The sequence below is a fragment of the Ascochyta rabiei genome, chromosome 4 (assembly GCF_004011695.2).
Source record: "Ascochyta rabiei chromosome 4, complete sequence".
NCBI classification, from domain to species: Eukaryota; Fungi; Ascomycota; class Dothideomycetes; order Pleosporales; family Didymellaceae; genus Ascochyta; species Ascochyta rabiei.
This window is the reverse complement of record NC_082408.1, coordinates 548,836-564,682: the sequence shown is the minus strand read 5'-3', so window position 1 is coordinate 564,682 and position 15,847 is coordinate 548,836. Positions and strand designations below refer to the sequence as shown.

The 15,847-nt window shown below is 49.3% G+C and overlaps 6 protein-coding genes across 7 annotated transcripts, besides 4 other annotated features; 4 read left to right on the top strand and 2 right to left on the bottom strand.

Annotated features, from left to right (window-relative positions):
• Window positions 1-1,695: 1,695 nt before the first annotated feature.
• On the bottom strand, window positions 1,696-2,502 carry EKO05_0002603 (uncharacterized protein; the record flags this gene model as incomplete). Its single annotated transcript, XM_038945090.1, has 1 exon — window positions 1,696-2,502. One exon carries the CDS (start codon window positions 2,500-2,502, stop codon window positions 1,696-1,698), a length of 807 nt encoding a protein of 268 aa, XP_038801198.1.
• A 1,067-nt stretch (window positions 2,503-3,569) lies between these two features.
• On the top strand, window positions 3,570-4,421 carry EKO05_0002602 (uncharacterized protein; the record flags this gene model as incomplete). The annotated part of the gene is made up of 1 exon (XM_038945089.1): window positions 3,570-4,421. The coding sequence occupies one exon, from the start codon at window positions 3,570-3,572 to the stop codon at window positions 4,419-4,421; it is 852 nt and encodes a 283-aa protein (XP_038801197.1).
• Window positions 4,422-5,432: 1,011 nt separating this feature from the next.
• Window positions 5,433-8,346, top strand: EKO05_0002601 (uncharacterized protein; the record flags this gene model as incomplete). Its single annotated transcript, XM_038938091.1, has 2 exons — window positions 5,433-6,666; window positions 6,740-8,346. 2 exons carry the CDS (start codon window positions 5,433-5,435, stop codon window positions 8,344-8,346), a joined length of 2,841 nt encoding a protein of 946 aa, XP_038801196.1.
• Window positions 8,347-8,945: 599 nt separating this feature from the next.
• On the top strand, window positions 8,946-10,085 carry EKO05_0002600 (uncharacterized protein; the record flags this gene model as incomplete). Its single annotated transcript, XM_038945088.1, has 1 exon — window positions 8,946-10,085. The coding sequence occupies one exon, from the start codon at window positions 8,946-8,948 to the stop codon at window positions 10,083-10,085; it is 1,140 nt and encodes a 379-aa protein (XP_038801195.1).
• A 2,082-nt stretch (window positions 10,086-12,167) lies between these two features.
• Window positions 12,168-12,458, top strand: EKO05_0002599 (uncharacterized protein; the record flags this gene model as incomplete). Its single annotated transcript, XM_038945087.2, has 1 exon — window positions 12,168-12,458. The coding sequence occupies one exon, from the start codon at window positions 12,168-12,170 to the stop codon at window positions 12,456-12,458; it is 291 nt and encodes a 96-aa protein (XP_038801194.2).
• A 141-nt stretch (window positions 12,459-12,599) lies between these two features.
• EKO05_0002598 (uncharacterized protein) lies at window positions 12,600-13,542 on the bottom strand (the record flags this gene model as incomplete). Of its 2 annotated transcripts, XM_038937811.1 has the most annotated exons (3): window positions 12,600-12,875; window positions 12,942-13,076; window positions 13,126-13,542. In XM_038937811.1, 3 exons carry the CDS (start codon window positions 13,540-13,542, stop codon window positions 12,600-12,602), a joined length of 828 nt encoding a protein of 275 aa, XP_038801193.1. The 2 variants fall into 2 exon arrangements, with proteins under 2 accessions (XP_038801193.1, XP_059491933.1); XM_059635950.1 differs by having other exon boundaries at window positions 12,600-13,076.
• Window positions 13,543-14,488: 946 nt separating this feature from the next.
• Window positions 14,489-15,847: part of a mobile genetic element that runs on past the window's edge.
• Window positions 14,702-14,751: a tandem repeat.
• Window positions 15,110-15,166: a tandem repeat.
• Window positions 15,398-15,467: a tandem repeat.

The window sequence follows — 15,847 nt, the reverse complement described above, 5'->3', positions numbered from 1 at the left end:
GAAGACAGGATCTGTACATGAGTCAACAGGCGAAAGAGATAGTTGGCTCTGGCATGCACTGAAGCATGGCAAAAAATGTGTGCCCAAGATCCAGTTCGATATCGGAAGCTTGATCTTCAAAGCATACTGTTTCGGCAACATTATGGAGCCTTTATATCCTGCCTGAGCCAACCTTGTCATGGGAACAACGACAGGCTGACATCCCTCAGATGACGTCTGTGGAGAGGACGTGACCGGGCAGCGTGATTGGCTATCAGCTGAGTGTATTTGCCGTGTTACATTCATGGACAAATTTCCAGTGTCGGCAGACAGAAGCAAACATACTCGCCGAGGTTCCCACGCTTTTGTGCTTCGAAGGTGTTTCTTTGATCTAAAAGTGTACCTCACGGATACCTAGACGTGGGTAAAAAGCTAATCAGCCAGGTATGAAGAGGTAGACAAGGTGTGGACAGATAGTCGTGGCGACATAATGTGTGTTGACAGTGAGCAAACTCAGCATGTCGTGAACACCAATCGAGGGGATGACCACAAAGAATCTTATGGGGGGAAATTCTCTCTGGTTAAAAACCATGTCACAGAGCTCCTGCTGTAACAAATCAGCCAAGACCGCGCCTTGTCATGTAGATCGTCAGGAAAGAAGCCTAAGCAATCCTCTGCGCTTTTCTCGGTGTTTCGGGCTGTTGCACGTTTGTTCATTTCAAAGCTCTCGAACGACTATGCATGGCATTTGAACAAGCAAATTGATTTTAGCCCTGTATTCCAGATGGAGACCGACGACTGAACAGCATAGATGAAGGAGCATGCATGCTGCGACGTTTGAATTGAGATGTTGGAGGTAACGCTAGACCAATTACTGGTAGCGTCCAAGGGTGTGCGGTGCAACACCAGATACTAGCTCCTTCGTAGCTTAGGCGATGAACTGTGCAGAAGCGCTATACCTGATTGTCTACGCAAGTCTGCGTAGAGAATCAGGTATAGCGTGTTCCGCCACGATGGGCGTGTGGATGTAGGTCTGCAGCTGCAGGCGCCAATGGTGAAGCGTCACACCCCCTACTGGTGAGTGCTAGGCCTTGTGCACGTTACTCCTTGCCTAACCGTTCAGTAGGATTCATCCTCCAGAATCATCCACACGACTCTGAGCTAAAATCAGCTCTGGCTGGTTTTGATGCATGTACTAGGAGCCGCAAAAGAGATGAACAGATGCAAGACCTGATCAAATCTTGGTTGGGTGCTGATGCCATTGTCATCAAACCAGTATCGTTGTCACATCCTCTGAAATTGACTCGTTAAGCCAGATCGACACCTCTTCCTTTCACAACTTAAAGTGTGCTTCAAGGTAGTTGAGGTCGTATATATCCCAGCTTTGACATACGGTGTTCTCACACGGCGAGACACTCGATCATGCTGACTCCGATGACGATGCTGGCAATGATCACAGTGCGAAAGAGATGCAGTTAAAGGTGACGTCGTGACATGTGTTGTGCTCAATGGTGATGCTTGTTGAACGGCTGCTGTTGTTGGATCGCTGCGTTCGACGCCGGCCGAGTGTCCTTTGCCAGGCTTGGCGTGTGGGTCGAGATCTGTAGGGAAGGAACGCCCAGGTACGCAGCATCAATCGCATCTAAAGACGCGAGATCAATAGCGAGTAAAGAAGGGGCAAGATGTAGAAGTCGTAATTCATCTCATTCATAATCGCTAAGCCCAAAGACCTCCCAGGCCCATCTTCTCCAGTATACCCACCAAATCCCTATCCACGATCTTATCCCACCCTCTCTCTGGGCCCCATGCAACCCTCTTCTGGTTGAGCTTCGCCTCGTCCAACAGCCCCTTCAGCAGTGGACTGCTCTTACTCACACTCGGATACGCATCGAACTCAACCTCACCTACCGAGGGGATCTGCATAAACAAGGCCCTCAGCAGCCCTACGCAGTACTCGGTATAGAAGGTCTTCTCGCCTGTTCTGAAACCTTCAAAGATCTCGCTCGACGCTGGATCGACCTCAACAAAGATCTTGAGCTTGTATGCCTTTGTCACAGCTGTGAGCCCCAGTCGGCTGTCCACAACCCATCCTTTCGGCGGAGACGTGAAGCCTGGACCGAGCCGCAGTTCTAGCCGTGTTATGAGCGCGCGGTACTTGCGAGGCATTCGCGCGAAGAGCGGGTATTTCGCGTTGATGTAGCGCCCATGTATGGGGAAAAGGCGGAACGTATTGCGGCCGTAGAAGACGCGCGAGGCTTCGTCGTGCATGCGGTGGCATGCGTAGAACATTCGGAGAGACGGCGCTACGGTGCGGTGGTTCGTGGGATCAAGGTCCATCGTTTTTGGAAAGATGAGCAGCAGCTCGTAGACGCGCAGACGAAGCTCGTACGGCAGGTCGAAGAAGCGAAACGGCTTGCGATCCAGATCCTCCGTGATCGACGCAATATTGGAGATATTCTCGATGCTCATCGTGCTCATTCGCGCGACTAGCGCATCGATGTCCTTCGTCTTGCGCCGCCCCATCGTGACAGTCCGCACGCTCAAATAACCTTCTCAATTGCTCGACGTTCGTTCATGCATACATTGCGCCAGGTGTCGTCGGTTCAATCGAGTGTCGTCAAAGCGAACGTGTACGATCAATTATGGTATGTCTCGGAGCTACGGGACCATCAGCGCATTGAGTGTGCGCAGGGGTTCTTGGGAGCAAAGATTCGATCTCCCCAAAGCTATATCAACGCCAAATTCATAGAATAGGAAGTTTGATGTCAAATTGCTTGGGTGCAACTTTCTATATAGAGAAAAGGAAGTGGCGGCGGCGATCGAAGAAGTTTTGATGGGACGCCGTTAGTCAGCAGCACTAGGAAGTGGAGCCGAGGCACGCTCCACCGGCCGTTCATCAACCTTGCTCGTAGTGCATAGACGAATCTTCTAATGGGTCTGATTTACTCAGCAGTTCGCTGGCCTGTATTGCGTACTTGGACATCATTCATTTTAAGAACACTCTGATGAACTGCTGAACGAGTGAAGAGCAGCAAACAAACGACGAATTTCACGTTCATGACCAGGACTATCAGGATGAGCGACGCAGCGGAGCCAGAGATCTGCCAGTCAACATCACGCTCATGCTATTTGACAGCAGTGCGACACTCACGAAGACACAATTTGTGTGAGTCGCCGTGTGTCTTGTCGGCGTTGCATCGTGGGGAAACAAGAAATTTGCGAAAGCGAAGTCGACCATGTATGTAGTAGATGAATGGCGAAGCACAAAGAGTGGAATGAGTTGTGGTACTAAAGAAGCATAGCTATGCAAATCATTCCTTAAACTCTTGTCGCTCGTTCCCTTCAGGCAACCCTGGCAGGCAAGACGATACTCTACAAACTCAGGAAGCACGATAGAATAAGGCTCGGTAATCTGATGCATGCACGCTTCGGCAAAAGTTACGATGCTGGAGATCGAGAAGTAAATGTTCAAACGTGCGAAGCGAAACGATGACGTAACGCGCTTGTCGCTAGCGCCTGTGAATCAACTTGGAACAGCAGCCTTCGAGGATTCAGTGCATACCACGTTTATATCACAATACATATCAGTCATGTCGCTACCTTTGAGCCTCTTTCTTGGTGGTTGCGTTGTCGCCATTCCGGTCGTGACAGGTATCGCGGAGGGCGTTGAGTACCAAAAGAAACAAAATGAAGAGGCCGCGAACGAAACGCGCATGATCAAATTCAACCTGCTTGTCAATTGCGACTCCAAGGATCCTATCGCGAAGGACGAGGTTGATTATGGAACCGTCATATTGAGACACGACAAGGCCTGGGTGGTACCGCGCGACGACGACGGAAAGCCATTGCCTCCGGACGATAGCAAAGAGATGAATCCACCGATGCATGCTTTTGCTGGCTTCTATATCCAGTATCCAGATGATTCAAGATGTCCACCGGAAAGAGGACTGGTCAGCACGATCAGTGATGATCCGCCAATGTTGAACTGGGTCTATTGTGACAAGGATACATATGAGCTGAAGTACAGCAATCGGAGTGGATCCATTGAGCACATCGTAGGGGTATGGGACTGGACACAAGATGAACGCATGATGCTTTTCGATGGTTGGGAAGGCTTCGTTGCGATCGATGAGTGGGATGGAGCTGATGAAGACAACTCTACGCCATGGGGTCGAGAAGGATTACGCTGGGCTTTGTACTTTGACCTGGAAGACAACGGACTGAAAGGTCGAAGAAAAGACAGGGATATGTTTGAAGTTGCGCTTGAAAGAAAGATACAGAGTGCTGAAGATCAGTTAAAGCAGCTGGAAGAAGCAGAAAAGAAGATGCAAGTCAAGAGCAGAGGTGGACTGAGTACGCAGTTCTCAGCACCTGCACGAGAAAGAACCAAAGAGTGGGAGAATAAGTTTGGTGAAGGAGCAAGAAGGGAAAGCGCCTCGTGAATAGATGGGGGTCATCTCGACTCTTGATAGGGCATATTGTCCCGCCCTTCCAAGGACTGAGTATGTTTTACGATACCGATTCCAAGACCAAAATTCCTGAAGATTTTGAGGAGTCTGGGTTACCGAAAGCCATATCAGCGCCTCGCTTTGCCCCAGATAAAGGACGACGAAGCCGTTGACAAGCAATCGTAACAAGGGAGTGGCTTATCAAAGCAGAATAAAGCTGTCTGGTAACTTGATCTTTCGTCTTGGTCCAAGATCGCCGAAGGGGAAAGGTCAATTTGATTTACCACTTGCCTTCGCGGGGGGCCTGCCAAATGCGTCTTCAACAAAAGCCGGCTGAAGGCATGCTAAGTCTGATGATACCGTCCGAAGACAAGCTGTTGTGTTCTGGACAACAAACGACGTATGGGTCCCGTGGGAGAGCAAGACCTATCACAACTCTGCTGATCCCGAGATCATATGTTGTCAGACTCCCAGTAAGCGCAGATCTATAAACAGGCTTAGGAACACGGGACCTCATGGGAGACGCTACAGCCTCGGTGATCTAGGACTCAAAAATCATTTGTATACTATTCATCACAAGATTGCCCAATCATACAATCAGGCTTGAGACGTAGCTCGAAGGTTGGCTCTTTGGGTGCATGTTGAACGCGTCGGCTGAATATGGTTAGGCCCATACTTGCCCGCTTCGGGCAGCAACTGCAGCGTGACCTTTGTCTCGCAAGCTCAGAAAGCATTACATTCTCAAAGCCCGTTCTTCCAATTTATCTTAGGTTCCATCAGGTCACTGCCACATCAAGGGTGTGTAACGTCTGTGTACTGTGTCGTCATTCCACAGGCTCGTTGCGTGACGCCCACAAATTGCGGGGGCTGGATGTCCCTTATCTAGATCATCAGCGGCTCCCTTCATCAACCACAAACCACGAAAGCTTCAGCCAACCATCAGATTCAAACACGACACCGGGATACACGCGACACCTCGCGATTTTCTTTCAATCGCAGGCCGGTATGGAGAAGCTTCGCTCGGAAGGGCTGCCAACATACGATGATGCTACAACAGCACCTGCGCCGCGCTCGTGGTTTCGTCGGCGACAGAAGCGCAAGACATTCCGTCTCTTGGGGGCAGCGGCTTTGACCTACCTTACTTACACTACTCTTAAAATCGCTCACAACACAGAACGCCCTATTAATAACCTGTCTGTTGCGAAGCTACAACAAGACCATGCCGCTTGTCCAAGCTTGAGGCAACAGCCTGTGGAGTCAAATGTACATCGCGAGCACAACAAGCGTTGGGTCAATTCGACAAAACCGGTGTTGATCCGCAATGCTACTGTGTGGACTGGAGAGCCGGCCGCAGGCACGTCTGAAGATGATGCAAGAGCTGGGAAGGGCTGGGGCTGGGTTTCGTCGGATGTGTTCGTCGACAAAGGCCTCATCATTAGCGTTCAGTCACACATTAAGAAAAATCATCTTCCTCGCGACACTGAGATCTTCGATGCTAGCGGCCGCCAGTTGACCGCTGGTATTGTGGATATGCATAGCCATGCAGGATTAGAGAGTTTCGGCAGCCTGCAAAGTGATGTCAACGAGCTGTCATCAGACATCACGCCGTACGTGCGGTCTCTCGATGGTATCGACCCGCTTCAGCCTGAGTTCGAGTACATCAAATCAGGCGGCGTCACTACGTCCCTCTTCCTCCCTGGTAGTGGCAACAACATTGGCGGTGAAGCCTTCGTCCTCAAGTTTGCAGTCGGTCCAAAGAATGGTCGCACTGAGATCAGCCAGCAAGACCTGCTTGCGGATCCCGACAAGACCTGGCGGTATCTCAAGATGGCCTGCGGCGAAAACCCCAAGCGTGTCTATGGCAAAGTGGGCGAGCGTGGTCCTTTTAGCAGGCTTGGCGAAGCGTGGGAGTTCCGCCACGCGCTGGAACAGGCTCGAGTCTATGTGCAAGAGCAGGATGACTGGTGTGCAAAGGCAGACGCTGTTGGGATTGATAAAATGGACACATATCTACGACAAGACCTGCAATGGGAGACCCTTGGTGCAGTGTTGAGAGGACAGGTTCGAGTGAATACGCACTGCTATACGATTCCGGATTTGGAGGCGCTCGTCCGTCACACCAATGAGTTCAAGTTCCGAGTATACGCCTTCCATCATGCCCATCAGACATACCTCGTACCCGAGGTACTCAAGAGGACGTGGGGCGGCACACCAGCAGCCGCACTCTTTGCTGACAACAGTGAGTGGAAAGTTCTGCCTTTCGCTACAATCAGAGCTGTTCAAGCAAGTCGGTGCTGACGATAGATTTACAGTGTATTACAAAGTCGAGGCATACACCGCTTCTGAACGGGCTGGCGCCATCCTTTACGCACACAACATCACTCCAACCTATGTTTCAGACAACCCAGTCCTCAATTCACAGCATGTCGTATTTGAGGCGGCGAAAGCATATGGCTATGGCCTGCCCTATCATGCCGCTCTAGCCGGCGTCACATCTGCACCTGCTGAGCTCCTTGGTCTCGGTAACAGAATCGGAAAGATCAAACCAGGCTTCGATGCAGATATCGTTGTTTGGGATTCAGATCCATTGACTGCAGGTGCTACACCGGTTCAAGTCTGGATCGATGGTGCAAAGCAGTTTCAAGATCCTATCGAGCTCAAGAAGCCACTGGTGCCAGCTACCAAACCGAACAAAGATCTTGCTGAGGAGCAAGTTGCTGACGCTGTTCGTGACACGGTGGTCTTCACAGGCGTGACTCAAGTTCATGGAAGCTTCAACCCAGCTAAAGTGGACAGCCATAAAGAGTCCATCGTGGCGGTTGTCTCTGACGGGAAGCTCTCTTGCGTTGGTAGCTGCACGTCCGAGCTGGCCGAGCTGGAGTCGGCGCAAGCTGCCACTCAGACAATACATCTCAAAGACGGTCACCTGACGCCGCCCTTCGTGGCATTCGGCTCGTCTCTGGGCCTTGCTGAGATTGACTCTGAAAGCGATACGCAAGACGGACCCTATCCTGAAGAGGGTATCGCCTTGGCAGTTGATGGTCTCTCGTTTGGCGGCAAGCAACTTGCTCGAGCCTTCGATCATGGCGTCACTAGAGCCTTTACAGCCCCCGGCACTGGAGGCATTGATTCGAAAGGTGTAAGCGTGGGTTTCAACACTGGCGCAAAGAATGTTCTGGAAAATGGAGCCATTGTCTTTCCAGAGCTTGCCTTGCATTACCCATTGACGCTAAGCGCGAAGGGAGGAAAGACGCCTAGCATATCGAGCGCCGTTGGTGCACTTCGGACAAAGCTACTTGAAGCAGTCGGCGATGCGCGAGATTACGACTTGGAGACGAACAGTACCGAAAGGGCATGGCTGAAGCGGGTAGTAGCTGGAGAGTCCGCACTCGTTCTCAGCGCACACAGTGCGGACACTATCGCCTCCATTGTTCGAATGAAGTCAAAAGTTGAGTCTGTCACTTCACAGAAACTCCGCATTGTGGTCATCGGAGCTGCGGAAGCACATCTCGTTGCTGAAGAGCTTGCGGCATCGAACATTGCCGTTGTTCTCGCACCGCTGCTTCCGCACGCGCAGAGCTGGGACCAACGCCGTGGACTCACAGGCCCGCCACTTACCAATGTCTCCATCAACGTATTACTCGATGCTGGTGTGCATCTCGGCGTTGGCGTAGAGGAAACTTGGGAGACAAGAGACCTAGGTCTACTTGCAGGTATTGCGTATGCAAACAGCGAGGGCCGGCTGTCTTTCGACGAGGCGCTTGACCTTGTTGGGGCGAATTTCTACAAGATCCTTGGTATACGCGAAGGCAAACCATCAAGTCACAACGACTGGGTGATTTGGGAGGGCAGTCCGCTGGCAGTCGGTGGTAGAGTGAAAGCTGTGGGAGGTCTCGGTTCGACCCGCTTGTGGAAGTAATCTCTGGGCCACGGTACACTTTGAGCATCGCAGGGATCCTGTCAAGTAGGAGGAATTATGAAGATTGGATGCGAGTTTGATGAATTCATGCCTAAATCATTGAGGGAGCGGATAGAATGCGCTCCGCCGTGAAACCGACCTTTCCTGATTGGCCGCTCTATCGCTAGCGTACCGGGTCATCCTTTCGGGAAATGCTCGCCTCCCTTTCTTGACGAAACGCCAAACCGCCTGTGAAACTTGCGACGACATTCGGCGTGTTGACGGGGTTTTATGCAGTAATTTCCATGTAGTCACGGTCGTCATCATCCCTGGCGGCGGGTTGCGCGTCGCATCTGAGTCTACCAAATTGCTCATCGCAATGCCTCCATGCCCCTGCTTCCGTCGCTTTAGCCTGTCAAACGAACCTGGTCTCTGTCACACGTCGTACCAAGATTAGCGCTTCTGGAGTCAGGCGTTTGTAGGCGACGTCGAAGGTGATGAAACATAACGGCGCATCAAAAGGATGGTAGGCCCTCTCGTTTCGCGACTTGCGACAACTTGACCATCGATTCGGTGGTGCCACTCATTCAGTTCGTCTTACGACTTTCCACCGCTTCAACATGGCTTCTTCAACGCGTGCGCCGATGCCCTCATATCCTGGAACTATTCTTCCAATACACGACCATCCGGCCTGGAAGCACTTATCTGGCACGACCATGGAAACTACAACTACCAAGGCGCCCCCAGCTCAAGTCAAAGAGACTACTGTAGCAGACAAACGGCCTATTGTGGCAGCAGAGGAGCCCACCACAGCAACCAAGGTGCCTACTGCGGCAACCAAGGAGCCGAAGATTTATGTGCCGACGGGCAACAAAACGTTGAACAGGTTTTCCGACATCACTACAAGCACGAGACGCTCCTCGTATGCGTCCACCACGAAATCACAGCTCCGGCAATCCAACCAGAAGCTCTTTGAAATGCTCCAAAACGTTCAGACTGAGCTTGCTACACACCGCGCTATCATGCATGACTTACAAACACGACTATCGTTTATCGAGCAGGACGCACCTACAATGGTTGAGGATTGTGCACCCGAAATTCTCTCGCCAGCAGATGACCTCAAACCTCCGCAAAGACCACCTCCACCACCGCCTCCAAGACGTACCAGCTCCCTCATACCGCCAGGAAGGGAGAGCCAAAGTTGGTGGCAGGCATGTCAGAACTTTGCCGAGAATTGCGAGACGCCCTTCGACGCACAAGAGTTCTTGAAAACTTCTGCTCGCTTTGAAGACTTTGACTTTCACTTTGGCGGTCTTTCTACAGGCGGAGAATCACATCCACCATCACCAATAGAGATTATAGTAACTCCCGCCCTCTCACCCAAGTCAAAACGTCAACCATCTGAAAACGATGGACCAAGGTTACCAATTATTCTCTCTGAACGTGCGCCTCGGACATCGAGCCTGACAGTGGAAGATGAAGAAGAGCGGGATAGCATTATTGAGCAGATCGTGGAGTTCAGGAGGCCAGCAGTACTTCGTCCGTTGTTGCTTCATCCACCTCCCAGTGGCAGGACTGCTTCCTTCTTGAGTGTGGAAGAAATCACAGCATTGCCGGACCTACCACCCGTTATTGAGATCGCGAACGACTCTCAGCGCCACCGCAAGGGCATCCGGAGCATCTCTTCGAAATGGGCGTCACTGAAGGGCAGATCGGCCGATTCAGGCGACTACCGAAAGGGTTTCTTCAGCATGCGGTGATTGGTGTTAAGAATGCGAATGGCATACGATACAGGGGATCTACAACGCCAACGCCTCTCTTACGCGTGTAGCAACCGGTCTTATTTTTTGTGGTTTCCCCTTCCTTTTCTGCCCTGCATGTGTATCTTTTTTCAATGCAGTCTGTAACGATATACCCAATACTCCAAGTATCAAATGAAATTCATGGACACGTTTCTCGCTCTCTCCTCTATCTGCTTTTTGCCCTCTCTTGGTCACTACATGAAATCAGGCATTACGAGTCTTCGCAAGGAAAAGACTTCCAGGCTTTTAAGCAGGGCGATGTGCTGACTATAATCCCTACTGCCGTTTCTGTAGGTGGACGTTCCCCTCTTCCAGTGCCTCCAAACACATTTTGACTTTTGTAATGCAATTTCTGGTCCCCGAAGCTTTCGATGATCTTGCCCGGCTTTCGCTTACTGTTTTACGTTGATAAGCTCAGGACGAGTGCGCAACGATCAATAGTCCTAAGCGGGTCTGCATCTATTCGTTCCCTACATTCACATTATACGCAACAACCTTCAGAACGTGATTCTCTACCTGACTCATAGCGCACAAATCTGCAGTATCGATACCCCGCCTTCATGGTGATCTTCGAGGTCCTGGTAGCTGTTGTCACGCCGTCGCGACTCTCGAAAGGGGCCGTCGACCATCATGACTCCTGCCGGCGAGTCTCCCGCAACGTATCCTTGGTCTGTCTGCAGTCAGTCCTTGCATGGCCTCTCATATGATAGGAAATAGACTTTCTTGGAGGGTCGTCTATTGGCCTCACTGTCAAAACATTAGCCTTCAACCTAGCAAAATCTACGCGTAGACATAATGAGCGCGTCTGCATTTGTTAGTGATCTAGTTAACATTTGCAGCGCCTTTCTAATGCAGTCACGTGAAAGAGGTACGTTAGGAAGGCAGACTGCAGCACCCCGATATCCGCAATTTTGAGCCTCGATAACCTGATCTTGAGCGCCTGGTAGCCCGAAGTTCGAACATGATCTAGGGAATGGGTGATAGAGCGCAAAAGAGCTATAGGAGCATGGAAGGTGCGTTTTGGCGTCGTAGCGAACTAGCAGGTAAGAACCATCCAGCCGCAAAGCAGCTTCACTCCAAGCTCAGCTCCCACTTACAACATCTACTTCAGCATCTCACTTCATCCATCATGCTATGGCGCCACCAAATCCTTATCTCCAGCGACGATCACTCGGCTTCCCAGCGCAAGCAGAAGCTCAAAGGCCAGGACAACCTCCAGCACACGGCATACCTTACTCTCCATTGCCTATAACTACAGAAGCCTCCAACAGTGTACAGCATATCCCATCGATCCCAAAATATGATGTTTCTGTACTCGATCGGCCGTTTCCAGACTTGTTACCTCAGTCAAATACCCTAGGCTGGGGACTTGATGGCGCCGGTAAAAGACCAACACTGGACTTAGATAGCCAGTCCATGCCTCTTGTTGCGCCGACCAACTATCAGGCAATCCAACCTTACGCCTCAATCAATACCTCGCCTACGTATGGCTCGCCCTTAAGCAGCGCAGGTGATACAGCGACGCCAGGCATGCACGCCTACTCTCAACATTCGCCAGCACTACCCTTTCTGCAAGCTTCATCCGGGTCATCTCCAAGTCTACTTCAATCTTTGCAGAAGCAAATTCGTCTTCCCTCCAGCACGGTGGGCCGTAAGGCGCCTCGGAAATCTTCATTTGCGCCTACTCAGTCCACACAGAACTCACCAAAGATCTTGAAAAGAAGTACCAAGTCTGCAGTTCCGAGCCTACGCAGATCCTCACTCACGCAAGACAGTACAATTCCGTTGTCCGCATCGGGTAGGGAGACACCGGGAAATGTCATACCGCGAGATATGCAAAGCATACCAGCCAGACCCTTTCCTGCTGGGTCGAAAAAAGCCATCGCCTCTAGGAAAGCTCATCGCACGATCGTAACTCAAAAAACGGCACTTGATGCAAAAGATAAGATCAGCCCTCCTGCGACTTCGATTGAAATCGAAAATGAGCCAGAGAGTGAACCTGTACTGCCCCCGATAACAACGCGAGGAATGGTTCGCGCGATGAAGCAGTATAATCGCCCTCAGCCACGTTACGATTACGAGATCCCTCCCGAGCTTGAAGGCGTTCAGCGTGCACTTGGCCCGGATGACTGGACGGAGTATATCATGTTATCGGAGAAGTATGTTATGGGAGAAGTTACTGAGAAGGAGCTCATTGCAGGCAGCCAGCGATTGTTCTGTGCTGTCAACGCAAAGCTGCATGGGAGGGTTCAGAACATGGTAGTCGATCTCATGATCGTCCCTGTAGTTGGAAACCTTGCAAAGAGTGAAGTCAAAAAGCAAGTTTCATAGTATTCATTCATTCATTTCTCCTCGAAATTGTACCACCTGTACCACCCGTGCCAGACCCAGTTCTCAAGCCATGTTGTAGCTGTCTTCCAAGCCTCTACATCTCCTCTCGCAGCCTCATGTAAGCTCGGAGAGCCCTCCCACCTAGCGCCAGCGGTTGATGGTGTCGAGATGTGCACTGCTGGAGAGCACCAACATAGCCTCAGCAGCCGCGTCCTCGGGCGACGGAGAGCCAGGAGGAACGCAAGCCTCGACACTCTCCTTGGCATTTCCCGCCTCCCGACCCGCCACCAACAGCGCATTGCGCCTCCTGTTAGAGACATTGTTGGAGAGGGAGCTGGCGTACAGCTTGAAAGGGGCGGCGATGGTGGTGATCAGCTTCTCATCCTTGAGAAGGTTGACGCCGACGAATTTCGAGTTCTGGAGTGTGTTAGTCGAGTCGGTTAATGGGAGTTGGTGGGACATTGGCGGTGGGTGCGGAGGTACCTCGATCATCCGGCAGATGATGATGATTCGCTCGTCGAAGAAGAGATTCTTGGTCTGCTCCATGGCTCTCAATATTTCCTTGTCAAAAATCTTGTCGTATTGGAAGCCGTTTGTGTGTATCTTCTTGACTTCGTTCTGGGACGCGTTAGAAGGAGTGGGCAAAGGGGTTGTGCAAGCAACCTACCACGATGTCCCATGCGCATGCTTCAATGGCCCACGGTTGGTAGTAGTCGGACATCGGATCGAGCCTCTTCTTGTACTTGCTTCCGTTGCTGTCGTTGGCGTGTTGTATGTTCGTGAAGGCGGTGATCAGCTTGCGCACGCAGACTCGCTCTTCGGCTTCGGTGAGCGGGATGGATGCGTCGGGGGTGGGAGAGTGCCATTGGATCTGCGCCATGGGACCGCGAGACTCGACATGGTTGCGGAAGTACATGGGCGCTTCGCCGTCCGGGGTGACGGTTTGGCGGCTTGTTAGGATGCTGGGCGCTTGGATGTCGCGGGCACGAGGCACCGGCTGACGTGTCGTGTACTTGGGCTCGTTATTCTTCTTATTTTTGTTCCTGTCGGAAGACTCGGAGGTGGATCTCTGTCTCTTGGCCATTTAGATGTATTGCTGCGGTGAATAAGAGCGAGCTATACGCGATGTTGTCAGTGGAGCCTCGTGTATATGTCTGACGTGCTTGCTTACCAAGAGCTTGATTGACAGTGAGCCAAATGCAGGGGAAATAGGGAGGTCGAGTTGAAGGCAAAATTCTGCAAAGTTGGTGGATTACAGTCGACGGGCTAGTCAAAAGGTTGAGTGCGCAAAAGTTGTTTATATGCTTGGCTGAGCAAGTGTAGCCCTTCAACGATGAGCCAATGCCAGGGCGAAGGACGACGAATGCGAACAGTTAAGGGTCACGAAATCAAATGAGCCTTCACCAGTGGTACATTTTCAAACGGAGCTCCAGCTCCAGGTCAATGGCGAAGAGATGCCCGTTTGCCGTGGGCCCGGCCACGGATGCTGTATTGTTGCCTTGCCTACCTTGCATTCGAAATCTGGAGAAAATCAGGGAAGACCGTCAAAATTCACTAAGTGAAGCCCTCTACAGCCAAGATGTGCAGATAGACTGTCGTGTTTCTCACTGACATCGTTTGCTCGACACTGATCGAAGCTTATCCCTTTGAGCGAACACGTTAAAAACCCTCTATCGCTTCCCGCGCTTGAATGATTTGATGATTTGATGCAGTTCTCTTTTAGTAGGCTACGATACTCTGGCCTAATTGAGAGTAAACCCCAAATTCAGGGAATAGTGTGTGAAAACAGCACCAATGATTTATGTCTCCTTGCGTGGTTAATATGAAATACTGCATTCGTTTGTCGCGGATACATCTGTGCGCAGAAATATAGGTTGGTCCGAATGATCAGTTCCCATAGTTTGTAATTAGTGGGTTGTCTGCATTGCACAAGCGGTTCACCTCGTTTTGATGTCGGAGTACGCGGGGATATGATTTGGAGGGGTGCTAAGGGACCATGATGAGGTTTGATGTAAAAAAATTGTTGATAGTACCGTGTCCGTGCGCATGACGTGCGGATTTGTGTGATGTGCACCCCCTATATATTATACTCTACTTTACAACTACACAACTCAACCCTACAATATTACTAGACGCTGCCCTTAAAGAGCTAGGTGCTCTAAAGCCTAGAGAAAAATTTAACTACTTAGTAATTATAAAAAAGTATAGTGTTATATAGTTAACGTTAACACAGCAGCATAAGGTAATATCTACCTTAATAACTACTAAGAATACTAACTAATAACATTTAACTCTATAATAGGAGATAGAGCTTGTTAAGTATATAGAGGAGCTAACTAGACGTTACTTACTACCTACTAGAGAGATAATCTAAAATTTTGCGTCTCTAATTACTTAAAATCTAGTCTCTAAGAGCTAGGTTATGCGCTTTATTAACTAGCACTCTATCTATCTTATCTTGCGTTACTCTACTAGTATAGATTACTAGTGTTATAACACTAACTCTTATAATAAATATAAGCTCTATTTTAACCTACTATAGTATAAGATTACTAAATACTCTATTAAGCCTTACTATATATATAATATAGATAAGAAGGGCTTTATAATTAGAAAGATAGTTAGAATAAAATATATGTTTAGTAAGCATATATAGATAAAGGGTAAGGTTAGAGAGTTAATAGTAGATAGTAATAGAGATTAGTAGACGCTTATAGCGTGCGTGTATACTAATAGATTAGTGTTACTACCTAGGCTTATCTACATATTAAAGAAAAGTAATATTAAATTAGACTAGGTAGCTAAAATTAAGCTAGAGGTATACTTAGTAATAGTAACAGTATTAGCCTTAGGCTAGTTAAATAGCAATATAGGCCTTGCGTGGCTTAAGTAGGTGTTTAATTACTACACTAAGGAGAAAGCTTAGAGGAAGTAGAGGTTATTAATACTAGATAGCTATAGATCATACATAATAATAGATTTTATTAACTACTATAATAATAATAATAAGATACTTCTAGCTATGTTACCTCCTTACTTAACCTAGATACTCTAGCTACTTAATATAGTGCTGTTTAAACCTCTATTAACAGCATACTTAAAAGAAGTTATAAAAGAGATCTATAAGTCTTAAAACTACATAACTATTAAGAGAGTAGACTTCTTTTAGCTCTTCTATTAGGCGTAGATCTCTAGCTTTACTAAAAAGCTAATACTTAAGTCCTTTAAAGCAATAGGTATCTTTCTACTTAATTCTAATATTATCCTTAATTACTTTACTAAAATACTAGAAAGCTTAGATTTAGATAGTATGTTATTATCTACTTATAGCAATAAAGACTAGCTTAAAATAGAGACGTTGTTATAGAGGGTTACTAAAGATAAGAGGA